We start from the raw sequence: 16,423 nt of genomic DNA, 5'->3' as shown, positions 1-16,423 counted from the left end.
GTCTCTCATCCTTGATCAGGAGACTTTCAGGTTTAACCTGTTCCTTTTGAATAGGGCAAAATACCATTTATACTTATATCTTTTCTAATAGGGTATTTGGAGTTTTGTTCTCAGCTTTGTAAACAATACTCTCCAGGTCTTCCTGGATACTCCCATTGTATTCATTCTACTAGTACTACTCATGGTTTTAAAGTTATTTATAAGGTATGCATCATTTTCTTCATCATAACCATTTGAGATGATATTACATTAATAGATTCAACAAACTAAGATTTCTAAAAGTGACAAGACAGGTACTTATAAAAAAATGACATGATATACAGCTAGAAAGTGTTAAAGCTTGAACTTCTGTCTCTCTGCTATTCCCACATATGCTACCTAAGACCACCAGAATCCAAAACTCTGGGCTTTTAGTCTGAGATCTGTCATCAGTACCTTGGGCAGTTTGCTTCATATCTCTTACTCTGAATTGTTATGAGAATCAAGTAATGCTAGCATGCACTTTCTAACAGTAAGGTAAAATATAAATATGTAAGCTATTATTTCTAATATACCTCATTTGCCTTCCTCAAGTAGGTAAGGGTTATGGAGTGTCTGTATGTTATCCTTATGATTCTGGAGTGAATTGGGAAGTGTAGTATTAATCTGCATAAATCTGATTAATTAAGATAAAGGAATTGAGCATTTGATTTCTGAAGTGAGAAATTCAGGTAACCTAGGCAACAGTAGGCAGTCTCTTCCTATTACCTTCAAGTAATGGCTGATTAATTTTTGCTCTAATCTTTATTAGTCCTAGAGGTTCCCTCGGAAGTACTTCAATAAAAGTACTTTTTCTGGATAGGGGCAGCTAGAAAGAGAATGATGAGAATCTGCTAATGATTTAAATATGTTTTTGTAGACTACTCTGATGTGGCATGTTTGCATTTAGGAAAGAACCTATTTCCACCTTTCTTCAAAACATAACTTCCCAAATTTCCTCCTGACCTACCTTTAGAACACTAAAACTCAAGTGTTCTAGATACATTTTCAGAACAAGCTATCTGTGTTCTCTTTTCCAGTTCTGACATTCTATTTTGGTTCCCTATTGCTTCTGGGATATAATAAAAATTTCTTAAGCTGGTACTTAACAACTCGCCCTCCAGCCTATCTTTCTGTTCTTTTTATTATTTTTCCTTCATATTTAATTTTTCTGTGACAGCCAAACTGGACTACTTCTAGTTCCCTAAATTATGAATTCTGTATTTTAGCTCTATATATTTGTACAGTCATCCTTTATATATAGGCTTTGATCTGTCTTGATCTCATCCTCTTTGAATCCCTATTTCCTTCAAGATTAAGCTTAGATTTCTCCTCAATTAAACTTTCTGTAACCTGTCTAGTTATTAATACTGCTACAGTGGAAACTGGATTTGGAGTCCAGTAGGATTGAATCTTAGCTTTGTTGCTTACTACCTGTGTCATCTTAGGCAAATCAGTTAAAACTCTGAGCATCAGTTTCCTCATCTGTAGAATGAGTGGGTTGACACGTATAAAACTATAAATAGTACTTTTTGAAGTGGCAAAGACCTGAAAACTAAGGAAATGTCTGTCAGTTGATAAACAGCTGAACAAATTAGGCCATATGAATATAAAGGAATACTGTTGTGTCCTAAGAAATGATGAAAGGGACAGTTTCAGAGAAACTTGGGAAACCTTATCTAAATATTGCAGAGTGAAGCAATCAGAGTACCAGGAGTGTAATTTATCCAATACAAACAAATTGTAAAAAAAAAAAAAAAAACAGGTTAGAACTTAAGAATATTTTTCAATTTTGTCTTTTTATCAGTATACCATACACATTAGTTTGGAGTTTTTTGTTTGAATTTTTTTTTTTGGTTCAGACTAGTGAAGGGAGCAACCAGCATGAAAACTCCCTCTTCCAAAATAAATCAGCAACTCACTTCATTTTCTTGTAGTCTAAGAAACTTGCCGGACCACTTAGAATTTAAATGCGTTCTCTGAAGTCATAGTTACACATTTTCTATTGAACCCTGGTCTTCCTAAATCCAACGATAATCCTCTATCTACTCTGATTGCACATAGTAGCCACTTAATCCAAATCTATTATTACATTAAATTAAATCTAGTCCAGCCCTCTCATTTTACAAGAAAACTGAGACCTATAGGTGTCAAATGATTTTGTCCTAATGTACACAGTTAGTGTGATAGCAGAGCTGGAACTCAAATTCAGCTATTTTCATTCAGAATTCAGCATCTTTGTCTTCATATCCTGATTCTATTTCCTGATCATGTCTCTGTTTAGTAGTCTATGATTCTAACATGAAAATTAAAAAGTGATTGAACTCTAGTCATTCTGGCCTTCCTTTGTATGGCAAAGGAGAGAGACTGGGATAAGAAAGAGGAACTAAGGGAAGGGAGGAAGAGAAGCAGGGAGGAGAGAGAGAGAGAGAGAGAGAGAGAGAGAGAGAGAGAGAGAGAAATGTTTATGACCCAATAAGCAAAGTATAAGGTATCACATCTAGTAATTTCATCTGCCACATTTTGAGTTTGCCAGTAAGCTGAAAGATCACTGAAGTTGTTAGCAGAGGGACCATAGTGCTCTCCACATTTCAATGGATATATTGTTAAGGTCCTTCGTTGTATTCCAAAATCTCATGTTATACTATACCAGAGAGCTAATTAAGAAGATTGTTTTTGCTAGAATTAAGATGTAATTGATTCTGTTCCTTCAACTGGTCAAAAGATTTAAAAAACCTAGGTTTTAGTCATGATTACTACTTACTTGCTAACTTTTTGACCTGGGGTGAGTCACTTTACTTTCTGAATTTCCATTTTCTCATGACAACTGAGAAAAATCAGATTAGATGATCTCTAAGACCACTTGCAACTCTGAAATCCTAGTTTCTAAGATTTTTCCCATCATTACTACTCATTATTCTGGGTTCCAAGATGGTTTCCAGATAACATTCTATATTTAAGATCACTTATAGTTTCAATTCTGGGAAACTTTTAATTTAGAAAAGAAATCTGGCATATACCTGCCCTGTAGCAGATGCTGCAGTGTTTATTTACCAAAATGTAGAAAAACCAAGAGCTTAAAACCCTAGGGTGCTTATGGAATTTTGCTCTTGGAAGAATTTTGTGAATTTTACTCTAATTGATTACCAGACAGCTTGTCTACACTCAGAAGTTGACAAGGAGGAGACACATGGTACTTTTAAACATTGTTACTGGGTAAAAATAAATGCTGGAGAGAAATCATAAGTCTGTTTTCAAGGCATCAAGATTCTACCTCAACTTATATCAGCCTAGGCCTTTGATAGCAAAATACAGCTGAATAGTGTCCCCTCCCTACTCCCTTCGTGCCCTCCCCTCCCCAAGTCATCTCTTGGAATCTTCTTGCCTTCTTTCCAATGAACTAGAAAATCTTGCTCTACCAGCCCTAAATATGTTAGACTTCAGGCAAAGTGCTTTTTTATAGAGATTTGCCTGTCATAAACTATTTAGGAAATTCAATAAGATCATTTGGCACAGTGGACTCAGAACCATGTTATAGTTTAGGAGCTTTGAGGTAGTAAGGAGCTCTCTGAACCCATTGTAGTCAACCTTGGCTTTTAACAAATAGAATTATAGATTTTTCAGACTGAAAGAGAGACCTTGGAATGTAGGCTGACTATAGAATGATAGAGCTGGAAGGATCCTAAGAATATAGAATGGCAGACCTAGAAAGGATCTAAAAAATTATCTACTTCAAATCTCTTATTTTACAGGTGAGAAAAGATGCTGCCCAGAAATATGAAGTGAGTGACTTGGTCACTGTCTTTACTTCACCAATTTGACTCTTCCCTGTCTTGGTTGCTGTCAAAAAAGATTGGATTTCAGGTCCCTAATGGCCAAGACCAGGACTTCTTTTCTTTCACTTACTCATATATTCAGTTACTCATGAGAACTGTTACTTGAATTAATTAAATACTAAGAACTTGTTTATGGTTTTCCTCAATATTAGAGAGACTGTCATTTCTTCAGGAGTAAAGTCAGTGAGAATTGGAATACAAAAATTGTGAAGGTATTCAATTCAGCATTCATTAAGGATTTACTGTCAGGAACTGAATTGAGTTTTGGAGATACAAAGACAAAAATGAAACTTCCCTTGCATTTAAGAAGCTAGGGGAAAGATTAAAAAGCTGAAAAATCTGTTTAATAGCCTAGCAGGGAAAAGACTGGAGTGGAATCAGGTCCTCATCCTGAGTTTGATTTCTAGATATCCCACTTTCTACCTTTGTGGCTGTAGTCAATGAGTTAACATCTTGAATAAAGTCTTAGATTTTTTTTCTTTTAAATGGGTATATTTATACTCCTAATACCATGGGAGCTTTCCTAGAAATGAATTGCTATGTTAAATGCAAAACACTTTGTAGACACAAAGCTCCATATGTATATGAGATACTAAAATTATTTCTTTTAGAAATCATATTAGAAGAGCATGTAGGCAGTAGAGTACCACTGCCACTCCCTTATGTAGCCCCCTTTGCCTGGCATCGTCATCCAATCTTATTTTTATAATGATCCTCAGAAGCACCTTATTAGCCATATTTAATCTTTGAGTGACCTTTTTTTCTCCCTAGGATTGTCAAGTTTCATATCTCCTATCCAGACACACATACCTTACTTTCATAAACAAACCATAAAACATAGATGCTCACAACTGAAAAGAAAACAATATAAGCAGTTTAGTAAGGAGACTTAGGACAGAGAATGTTATTTCTAAAAGAAACCTTAAAAGAGGGGACATTAAAGCTGCAATTTTCTTTAGAGATCTGGCCCACTTTCATTTTACATATGAAAAATTGGAACCCCCAAAAAGGGAAATTATCTTCTCAAGGTTACTTAGGAAGTTAATAGGCAAGCCAAAACTAGAACCCATGTCTTCAACTTCAAGCCCCTGTACTACATGTTCTATACAATAGGATGATGGAAGTTTTTATTTATCTATAAATGGAATTATAGAGTAAAGACCTTTTCCATTAAGGCTATTTAAATGTAATTGCATGGACTTGTTCCCACAGAGTATATCACAAAATATTACTGGAGTTATGGGGTAGTTGGCAGTGTCTTCAAATATCTGATGGACTGTAAGAGGAATTTGCCTTATTTTTTTGTGTGGTTTTTTTTTTTACAAAGGATATAACTCGGAACAAGGAGTAGGAAGTTACAGTGAATAATTTCAATTGAATTTAAGATAAAATTTTATATTGAGGGCAGCAGAAGCAAGCTGTCACTAGAAATGGTCTGGATAGCTCCTTATACAGAATGTTTTAATGGGCTTCTCAAAGGGGGTGGGGGAGAAGATAGACTAAATAATTTCTGACAAATTGTCCTAGGATTTTAGAAAAACCTTTATTTCAGAATAGTACTATATGCAAATAAATAAATTTACCCTACCTTTCAAAAACTGGATGATTACTATATATATTTATGCAGAATCATCCAGCGAAATTAGATGATGAAGCACTAGGCTAGCCTAATGGATAATTCCTAGGGTGAAGACTGATGGCTTTCTCCAGTATCTCTTTTTTTTTTGCAAGGCAAATGGGGTTAAGTGGCTTGCCCAAGGCCACACAGCTAGGTAATTATTAAGTGTCTGAGACCGGATTTGAACCCAGGTACTCCTGACTCCAAGGCCGGTGCTTTATCCACTACGCCACCTAGCCCTCCCAGATATAAGCTTTTTTTTTTTCCTTACAAGGCAAACAGGGTTAAGTGGCTTGCCCAAGGCCACATAGCTAGGTAATTATTAAATGTCTGAGACCGGATTTGAACCCAGGTACTCCTGACCGGTGCTTTATCCACTACGCCACCTAGCCGCCCCTTCCATTATCTCTTGAGCTCATTCTGGTTCTAGGTCAATCCAAGTCATAGGGTATAAACAAAGTAGAGTCCTGGAATTAGTGTTGGGGATCACAGGATATCCCAAGAAGGTCAAGAGATATCTCGGGGGATTGGCCATAAAAGTGATAAAAGATAGAAATAGTGTTTGAGGGAGTGCAGAAAGTTAGGAAAATTACTACACTCTTCATAAATAGTATTGTAAATTAGTTGTCATTCTAGAAAACAAAATTATGAAAGAAGAGTTACTAAATTATTCGTTTCTACCCTTTGACCCAACAATCCCATGAGGAAATCAAAGTCAGAAGGAAAGGGTCCATATATACCAAAGTGATCATAACAAAACTTTTTGTAGTAGCAAAGAATTAGAAATAAAGTGTATATTCACTCTTTGGAAAACAGCTAAATAAATTGAAGTTTATGACTATAATTTTATACCATAAGAAAAAAATGTGAGAATTCAAAGAAATATGAATAATTATATGAAGTGATACAGAATTTTTTAAAAAGAGAACTAGGAGGAGAATAATGACTATAATATAACCACAACAACACTAAAAAAACAGATGCTTAAATTTGGATTAGAGTGCTGGTATTAGCATGAAGACCTATTCAAATTCAACCCCGAACTAACTTTGTGACCATGGACCAGTCATTTAACATTAATCTGCCTCTATTTCCTCTATTGTAAAATGGGATAATAGTATCTCCCTTCCAGGGTTATGTTGAGGATGAGATGGTATATTTGTAAAACACTTTGCATGGTACCTACGCCATAGCAAGTACTTAATATTTATTCTCTCCTTCGCTTTTTGAGCCTCATTTTCCTCATTTGAAAATTGAGGGGGTTGTACAAAACATTCCAGTTGACATCTCTTCCATCTCTAAATCTGTGATCCCATGATTGATCATGGCCTGAAGAATAAATATCGAAATACTTTCCTCATTTCAACAGAGCAGTAGTGTGGGAGGGGAGAGTTCTATACAGTGTCAGGCATGTTGTCTTTTCTCATTAATTTTAACCGGGTTTCTTTTGTTATAAGAGTATTTTAATAGGTGTAGGAGCCTAACATTAGATTATTGTGTTTTTTGTTATTGTTTAAAGAAACAGCAGTTGGTCAGGGGAAAGAACATTGAACCCATTATCAACCAGTCTGAGTTGAGATTCTACCTCTGGTGCTTTTTACTGACTTGGTGACCTTAGTGGATAAATTCCTTAACCTCACTATTCCTTAGTTTCTTTATCAGTAAAGTGAGATCGGATAGTTTCTGAGACCCCTTCTGGTTAAGGTCTATAATCCTAGGAATGGTTTTTTTTTATTTTGTTTGAGAATAGTCACATGGTACCCACCTTCCTAAGAATCTTCTAGAAAAGACTAGACTATTTCAAATGAGGGTCCAAAAACTTTAGACTTTGAAGGGACCACTTTAGTTTACTCTCATTTTAAAGCTAAAAAAAACTGGACCCAATGAGAATAAATGAAAAATTACTTGCCTTATATACTACTTGTGTGGACATAAGTGATTGCTATTTTTGTTACTGCTACTACTCTTTAAGATAATATCGTGGCAGAAGAAATAACTAAAGAATAATACAAAGAAACATGGGAAGAAATGTTTGAACTGATGCAGAGTAGTTCTTGTCCTTCATATTTGAAAAAGATCAAAATAACATCACTTTGTTTGAGACCAATTACAGTGTGTCCAACTGGCTAATCAGCTTGATATGAGCTCGAAATGCTCTACCACAGGTCGGGTACAAGTAGTCCCTGTGAACACCTGGGGTAGGTGTGTCATGTTCCGTTTGAGCTCCTTCAAATCTGCCTTCTTTATAGAGCACAGCACCCTCACTGATGAGGTATGCCATGCTGAGTGGTTCTGTGCTAGGGTCTCCCATGCTACATAATCAATTCTTAAGAAAAAACTTAAGAGAGATCTTCAGGGTGTCACGATACCACTTTTTCTGACCCCCTTTGAGCCCTTGCCCTGTGTGAGTTTCCCATAGAATAGTCTTTCTGGCAAGTTTATGTCTGGCATTCTAACAGTGTGTCCAGCCCATCATCATTGTACTCCCTGTAGTAATGTTGGAATGCTAGGCAGTTTAACTAAGAAAGGATATGACACACCTACCCCAGGTGTTCTGTAGACAGAACAGTTTTGGTGTCAGTCTAATACCTCTTCTCTCCCATGCTTTCTTTTGGAGCTTCCCAAATGCTGAGCTAGCTCTGGAAATAAGTGTGCCACCCTCATTGTCAATGTGTACCTCCCTAGAAAGAACACTGCCAAGGTAAGTGCACTTGTCCACAGTACTCAAAACTTCTCCATTTGTTGTAATCTATGGTTCCACATATGGATAGTGTGGTGCTGACTAATGGAGCACCTGTGTTAGAATCCATCCATACTTTTTTTGCATCTCTATTTCAGAGGCTGTATTGAGTGCACAATCATCTGCAAACAGAAGATCATGAATCAATACTCCCTCTACTGTAAGGGTATACTAGGTGGCACAGTGGATAGAGCATTGGTTTTGGAGTCAGGAGGATAGGAGTTTGAATTTGGACTCAGACATTTGATTCTTACTAGCTGTGTGACCTTGGACAAATCACTTAGCCCTGATTGCTTCACACCTAGCACCATCTCTGGTTCTAATTCATATCTGGCCACTGGCTCCAGATGACTGGAGGAAAAAGTGAGACTGGTGACTTAACAGCCCCCCTCACTCAAATCCACTTTATGTGCTTGTAAATCATCTCTCTGATGGTCATGGTCTTCTTCAGGAAAAAAATGATACTAAGTGAGTATGAACCAAAATAATTTATACAATTAAAAACATTATAAAGATGAGCAACTTTGAAGGACTGATCAGTGCACTGATAAATTTCAGAGGACTGATGAAGAAGCATGCTAAGTATCTCAAAATAGGAAGGTGATAGACTTAGTTTGAGATACAATTTTTTGTGACATGGGCAAAGGATTTTTTATTTGTTTGACTTTGCATATCTGTTATAAGGATTTGCAGTTTCTCCTTTTTTTCCCCTAAGGAAGAGGAGAAAGTGGAAGGAGAGAGAAAAGAAATGCTTGTATATGAAAAACCAAATTAAATTAAACTTACAATATTTCTTTTAAAAGACCATGGGCCCTTGGGGAGGCTAGGTGACGTAGTGGATAAAGCCATGGCCTTGGAGTCAGGAGTACCTGGGTTCAAATGTGGTCTCAGACACTTAATAATTACCTAGCTGTGTGGCCTTGGGCAAGCCACTTAACCCTGTTTAAAAAAAAAAAAAGATCATGGGCCCAAGGTCCTGGAAGCAGGATTGTTTAATTCCAGTTATGATATTGAGAGAGTACTGGATATGAAATCAGTGTTAGCAGGCAAACTAACCAATTTGCCTTGAATGTTAGCATGTGTGAACTAAGCCTTTGAAAGTTGTATAACTAGGCCAGGCAATAAAGCTAAGTATATGCTTTATTCAGTAGGCAAGGGGCATTATCAAACATTTTTGAGTAGAGAGGACCAATCAAAACTGTTCATTTGGAAGATTACATGAACTAAGTAAGTTGTATTGGAAAAGAGAAAATGGAAGTCAGTAGTACCTACAGGAGAGACTCGAGAGGTTCTGTGATGGTGATATCAGAATTTTGCAGTCAAATGTGGGTTATAAGATAAAACAACCAAGATTTGCCCTTCATTTTTTTCTCTTTTTTTTAAAAAAAATTATTTAAGGCAATGGGATTGACTTGCCAAAGGTCACACAGTAGGCAATTATTAAGTGCCTGAGGCTGGATTTGAACTCAGGTATTCCTGACTCCAGAGCCGGTGCTTTATCCACTGTGCCACCTAGCTGCCCCTGATTTGCCCTTCTTAAATGTGATTTTCCTTACATTTTGAAATTGTGTTGCTTTGCATTGGTAATAGAGCATTCAGTTTTCAGGATTGAGTTATGTCTCTTGGACTTGTGTTTCTCTGAGCCAGTCAAATTGCAACCTGCTGCCTCAGTAGGAAAATCTTTTGTTTTTGTTCCTTGGGTTTTAAAAATATTTTAATGAGTTTTCACACCTTAAGTATAAAAGGGAATTTTTCTAGTACTACTTTGTTTAAAAAAATTGAAAGTCTGAGTAATTAGTCTTTTCTCTATACTGAGGAAAGCTCTCCAATAAAATTGAGATGGCATTGACAATAACGAGATAGGACAAGCCCCCATTTAGACTGACAGTTGTTTTTATAAGAAAAGTTACCCACAAATTGGGGGAAAAAACTGCTTTTTTGATCACTATAGGTGACTACTGTAGGATCATTTTTGTTTCAGATTTTTGTCATCCTTATGTTTTAGAAGGGCAGAGGATAAAGAATTACTGGAGCAGAGCAAATTGGACACAGTGCAGCTGGTATAGAGAATAATGGAACAAGTATGACTTGGGGCGTGAAAGACTGAATCCTCATTGCTGTTTTGAATCTTAGACTTATAGTATGTTAGAGCTGGAAGAAATGCTTGAATGTCAAGAGATAGAAGCCTGAAGGGTCTTTTGGAAACTTTAACAGACCTTAGAACAAAAAAATTCCCAACTTCAAGAAATCTTTAAGATCATGCAGTCCAGGGGTTGGCAAACTATCATCAGTGGGCACAGGAGCAAATTTCTACTTTTCTTAGCTTAAAAAAATCATACAAAAACAAGCAACAATCTGTAGTTTACTGGAACCTAGAAAATTGATTTGCCCAAATTCGTATTGCAGAGCAAGGGTTAAAATTCAAGTCTTGTTTCTTTATTCAACCTAAATATGAATTTAGGTCTTACTTATTCCAGACCCAACACTCTGTTCATTGTGCCATTGAGCTACCTACTGTGTCATGCAGCCAGCGTTATCTCCATCATTTCAGTAGTCTTCTAATTGATCACCTTCTCTCTTTCCCCATTCACATTCCACACAACCTCCAAAGTGATTTTCCTAAAGTACAGGTGAGACCTTGTCCTTCTTCTGCTCATAAAGCTTTAGTGAATTCTGTTGTCTCTAGGAAAAAAATACAAACTACTCAGGTAATTAAAGTCCTTTCACGTGTTGGTTTCAACTTATATTTTTTCATATACTTAAGGACATTCTCTTAGCCAATGATCCAGTTCCCCTTTAGACCCTTGACAATTCAAATTGTCCTTTTCTCTGTTCTCACCAATGACATTTCATTTCCATTCTTTGTATAGGCCAGCCCCATTCCACTGGCAGACTTTTTACCTCATTTCCATCTCTTAGATTCCCTAGCTTTTTTCAAAGCTCAGCTCAAGTGCCACCAACTACTTGAAACCTTTCCTGTTATCCTGACTACTAGTACCCCCTTCCCCTTTACATTCTCTCCCCAAATTAACTTGCATTTACTTTGATGGGTACATGAGGAGTTCAACTTCTTGAAGGGATGGACTATTTCATTTTGTCTTTATGTCTCCAGTGACTTTTACATAATATGCAATTAGTAAATGTTTTTTGGTTGATTAATTGATCATTCATCTCTATCTAAAAATTTTCCTTTGACAGTTAACAAAATAGTTCCAATTATAGAAAAGAATTTTCACTTGGATTTTTCCAATAGCAATCCACTTGTTCAATTACAACAAAGACTGACTTGTAACCTTACCATTGATGCTATCATGTGTAATGGAAAGAGCTTTGGATTGAGAATTAAGCCACTTGGGTTCCAGACTCACCTTTGCCAATAATTAGTTAGTTTTGCCTTGGACAAGGCACTTGCCTTTGAGGGACTTCAGCTTCCCTGACTGATGGGTGTGAATTGTGTAATCTCTAAAGATTTTTAGCTTTAACATTTTTCATCCATTAGTCTATGTTCTAAAATCACTTTTAGCCTCATTCTTTGCTGTATGCCAAGATTCCTTACAATTTTGAGTACTGGTTAAGTCCTTTGACCTGTAAAGAGGTACTATGGTAGACTGGAAGCAGATCTAGTCTGGGAATCAAAAGGCTTTGGTTCAAATTTTGATTCTCTTAATTGCTAACTATGATCTTGGGCAAGTTTCCTCATCTCTAAAATGGGGATAATAATCGTACAACTTTCCTCATGGGATTTTTTTGTTTTTGAGAGCACTCTGTAAATAGATTAGGGCTATATAATTATTCTTTTTGTTTTAAATATCGGTTGGCAAAATAATATCAAGTGGATGAGTGTTCTCTTTCTCTCTCTCCATATAAAAATTATACATAATTATATTTGTTGTTCATGTATATGTATACATAATTATATATATTGATATATGCACATATGTGTTTTATTATTTTATATATTTATATAATTGCTTAGCAGGTAAATACATATATATGGCTTTTCTTCTGAAAGTAGAGAGTTTGTATTCAAAAATCTGAGTATCACAGCAAAAATAAACTTTGGATATATTTTATTAAAAAAAAGACCTTCAAAAAACTCATAGTAGAATCTTTTTTTCCCAATCCTGGATCAGACTGATAACATCTTAAATTTTCCTTCTAACCTTATTTTTTTTTTTATGAACTAATTTAGTTTGAAATGTAAATGCATTCACTGAACTCATACTGAGGAGTCAGACTAAGGATGAGTATATATTCTGACAAATCTTTTTCCTAAGCAGAAAGAAAACTGTTGGTTTGCATAGTGAGCTATTCTTCCTTTGCCCTGACTGGAGCCAGGCACACTTAAGTCATGATTAAACAAAAGATTAAAATTCCATTTGTGTATGAGACAGAATTTGACTGTGGGAATGCTGATTGATTTCCTTGGTGGAATGTTAAGTTAAAAGGAACAGAGACAACAGAAGAAATTATTTACAGGAATCAATCTAAATCTATATTCTATTTATTAATATACCTTCCATATTTATTTTGTGCTCCCCTGCTTCACACATTTCTATTTCTCTCTCTCTCTCTCTCTCTCTCTCTCTCTCTCTCTCTCTCTCTCTCTCTCTCCTCAAGAATCACATATGTATTCAGTTGGGTATGGAAATCTATCTTACTTTATAGAAAAGCAGGAGGGGAAGAAAAGAAGAGAGGTAGGGTGGAGGACTGATAAAAGGGAAGGCTATTTGGGGGAGGCAGTAGTCAGAAGTAAAACATTTGAGGATGAATAGGGTGAAAGGAGTGAGAAGAGGATAAAGGAGGAAAATAGGATGGTATGATGTACACAGTAATCATAGCTGTGGAAAAAAATTTTACAGCAAGTTTCTCTGTGAAAGACCTCATTTCTCAAATATATGAAGAACTGAATCAAATTTATAAAAATAAGAACCATTCCTCACTTGATAAATTGTCAAATGATATGAACTGGCAGTTTTCAGATAAAGTAATCAAAGCTTATTTATGTCATATGGGAAAATGTTCTAAATCACTATTTGATTAGAGAAATGCTAATTAAAACAATTCTGAGATGCCATCTCACACCTATCAGATTGGCTAATGTGACAGAAAAAGAAAATGATAAGTGTTGGAGGGGATATGAGAAAACTGGGACTGTTTTTACATGTATGGAGCAAAGTAAAATATTAAAAGAAAAGACTTTCTCTAAGGGTTTCTCCTCCCGTCACTCTCTACAATATTTAATCCCATTAAGTCTATGAACCTGTGCCTGTATTTAGTCCCTCCAGTGATATAAACCATAGTGCATTCATGTCAGCCCATCTTGCATGTCAGGGGCAGGCAGTATGGTGTTGACTATAGTGAGTGCAATGCACACAGCATCAGGAAGACCTGAATTTAAATCCTACCTGTGTAAAATAAATCCTATGACTCCTGTTCACCTCTTCTCATAAGGTCACTGCAAGAGAATTTAGTTAATGTGCTGATGAATTCCTTTCTTGAGTTCTCTGAATGTTACCAGAATATCAATGGAGCACCTCAATTATCCATCATTATTTCATACTGTCACTTCTTTTTCAATCTTCTGTTTATTTTTTGCCAAGATTCTTATCCTGGGACCTATAGTCACAAGGGATCCCAAAAGAGATTTCAAGGAACCCACGAACTTGTATGGGTGAAAAAAATTACCTCTTTAGTGGGGCAGGTAGCTGGTGGTACCATGGATAGAGCACCAGCCCTGGAGTCAGGAGGACTTGAGTTCAAATCTAGCCTCAGATGGTTGTTGTATGACCCTAGACAAATTATCTAATCCCCATTGTCTTGCCAAAAAAAAAAAAGGAAAAGAAAAGAAAATTACATCTTTATTTTCATTAACCTCTAACTGAAACTTAGTATTTTCTTGAACTATGAATGTAAACAGACCTTTTTTCTGAGGAATTTACAAGTTTCTCCAGAGTGCTCAAAGGGGTCCATGACACAAAATTAGTTAAGAAATCTTATTTTATGACATCCTTATACCACTTCTTTATAATTCCTTATACATAGTTAGAATGATATTTGACTTAAGTATTCTTTGGAGACTGTGTGTCTTTTGCTTCTCATGGGCATGTCACTTCATGAGAAGAGCAGGAGTGTTAAATAGATGGGTCTTTGTTTCAGGAAGAAATTTAGGAACATTAAAATAACTTTTTAGAGGGGCAGCTAGGTGGTGCAGTGAATAGAACAGTGGCCCTGGAGTCAGGAGGACCTAAGTTCAAATGCAGCCTCAGACACTTAATAATTACCTAGCTGTGTGGCCTTGGGCAAGCCACTTAACCCATTACCTTGTAAAAAAAAAACCCTAAAAAAATAACTTTTTAGTTTCCTATTCTTCATCTACTTGGTTTTTCCTTTTGAATCATCTGTCCAAATTAATCCTGTTTCCTTTGCTAGTTAGATGATGCAGTGGATAAAATCATAACCTTGGAGTTAGGAAGACCCAAGTTCAAATCTATCCTTAGATATTTACTAGTTATATGACCCTGGGCAAGCCACTTAACCTCTCCATACCTCAAATTCTTCAACTCTCAGAGTTGTGTGAGGATCAAATGGTATACTACATATAAAACTCTTAGCATTGTTCTTGACACATGGTAGATACTTAAGAAATGCTTATTTTATTCCTTCATGTATACTCACCAAGCCTGCATGCCTTTGATGGATATGTAGATTATTATTATTATTATTATTATTATTATTATTAGTTTTTACAAGGCAGGGGGTTAAGTGACTTGCCCAAGGTCACGCAGCTAGGTAATTATTATGTGTCTGAGACCAGATTTGAACTCGGGTCCTCCTGACTCCAGGGCTGGTGCTCTATGCACTGTGTCACCTAGCTGCCCCCAAGATTATTCTCTTAAGATTTTTTATTTTTCATATATATGTATATATTTGTATGCATATATAGAGAGTGGGAAGGTGGAGAAGAAGTAGGCATTTTGGTTGTGGAAGATTTTCTACATATCTTTATTTTTCTCTTTCAGAGACCAAGGTTCAACATGCTCAAAATAATGTTATCTCTGTTATGTTTCTACTTGGGTTAACCTAACCTAGGTGCTTTGTTTATCTTTGTTTTCTTTGATGCCATTTCTGTTTCCTCAAGAAAAATATCTGGGATTGTGGTATTAGAGACAGTTAGGTGGTTCATTGGATAGAGTACTTACTAGACCTGGAGTCAGGAAGACCTGAGCTCAAATTCAGCATCTCAACACTGATTGCAAGCCATGTGACCCTTGGCAAGTCACTTAACTGTTATGTGTATCAGTTTCTTCATCTGTAAAATAGGGATAATAACATATCAAAGACTATAAAGATAAAATAAGATAATTTTTGTGAAATGTTTAGTACAATACCTACATATGGTAAGTGCTGTAAAAATATTTATTCTCTACCTTTGTTATAGTCCAAATGTGTGGTTTCCACTCTTCTTAGTGGTAAAGTGTTTTTTTAATTAAAAAGAGAAACTTTACAAATCTTTTCCATCTTCTGTATTTTTGTTGTCTTTGCAGTTTTATTCATACATGCATGCACACATAAGAAGCCCATAAGGTAAGTCACGAAAGTATTGTTATTCCCATTTTACAGATAAGAAAGGCAAAGTTTAGAATGCAGAAATAATTTGCTTCACTTTTTTAAATTTATTTTTTATTCTCATTTTGTACAAATGTTTTTTACATTAATAAAATATTCTTGTTTAAGAGTAAACAAAATACCCTCTCCTCCCATAAATATAAACTTGCTTGAGCGATAAAGTAAAGGGGAGAGAGAAAAAAAATTAAAATTAAAAAAATAATAGTAATAATTGTAGGTATGGCCAGGTGGCACAATGGACGAAGCACCAGCCCTGGAACCACAAGCACCCAAGCCCACATCCAGCCCCGTAGACCCAACAATCACCCAGCCGTGTGACATGCAAACCACCCAATCCCCACTGCCCTGCAAAAAATAATAGTAGGGGTGGCTGGGTGGCGGACAGAGCATTGGCCCTTGAGCCAGGAGCACCTGGGTCCAAATCTGGCCTCAGACAACCAACAATCACCCTGCCATGCGTCTCCAGGCAGGCCACCCAGCCCCATTTGCCCTGTACCCTCCCCCAAATAATAATAATAAAAAATGTGCTTCAGTCTTTGTTCCAACACCAACAACTCTGTCATGGGTAGATCACATTCTTTA

The 16,423-nt window shown here is 36.2% G+C and overlaps 1 protein-coding gene and 1 long non-coding RNA gene across 5 annotated transcripts in view; one reads left to right on the top strand and one right to left on the bottom strand.

Moving 5' to 3' along the window:
* GALNT10 (polypeptide N-acetylgalactosaminyltransferase 10) overlaps positions 1-16,423 on the top strand; it is a 167,674-nt gene that overhangs the window by 64,726 nt on the left and 86,525 nt on the right. Inside the window, exon 1 of one of the 2 annotated variants that reach the window (XM_074212553.1) lies at positions 12,838-15,612. The exons of the other annotated variant lie outside the window; for it this stretch is intronic. Within the exon in view, the coding sequence (XP_074068654.1) occupies positions 15,610-15,612 (3 nt within the window). The 5' untranslated portion in view covers positions 12,838-15,609. Of the gene's footprint in view, positions 1-12,837; positions 15,613-16,423 lie in introns of those variants that run through there. 2 annotated transcript variants of the gene reach the window in all.
* The window catches only part of LOC141506106 (uncharacterized), a 79,273-nt gene that overhangs the window by 3,863 nt on the left and 58,987 nt on the right, over positions 1-16,423 (bottom strand). The window contains exons 3-4 of one of the 3 annotated variants that reach the window (XR_012473770.1): positions 15,415-15,524; positions 10,579-10,894 (exon numbers count right to left, since the gene is read on the bottom strand). This is a non-coding gene — a long non-coding RNA (uncharacterized LOC141506106). Of the gene's footprint in view, positions 1-10,578; positions 10,895-15,414; positions 15,525-16,423 lie in introns of those variants that run through there. The other 2 variants (XR_012473768.1, XR_012473766.1) reach the window with 2 other exon arrangements.

Source organism: Macrotis lagotis, chromosome 1 (assembly GCF_037893015.1).
Source record: "Macrotis lagotis isolate mMagLag1 chromosome 1, bilby.v1.9.chrom.fasta, whole genome shotgun sequence".
Taxonomy (NCBI): domain Eukaryota; kingdom Metazoa; phylum Chordata; class Mammalia; order Peramelemorphia; family Peramelidae; genus Macrotis; species Macrotis lagotis.
Note: the sequence above shows the minus strand (reverse complement) of the source record. Positions and strands in the feature narration are given on the sequence as shown.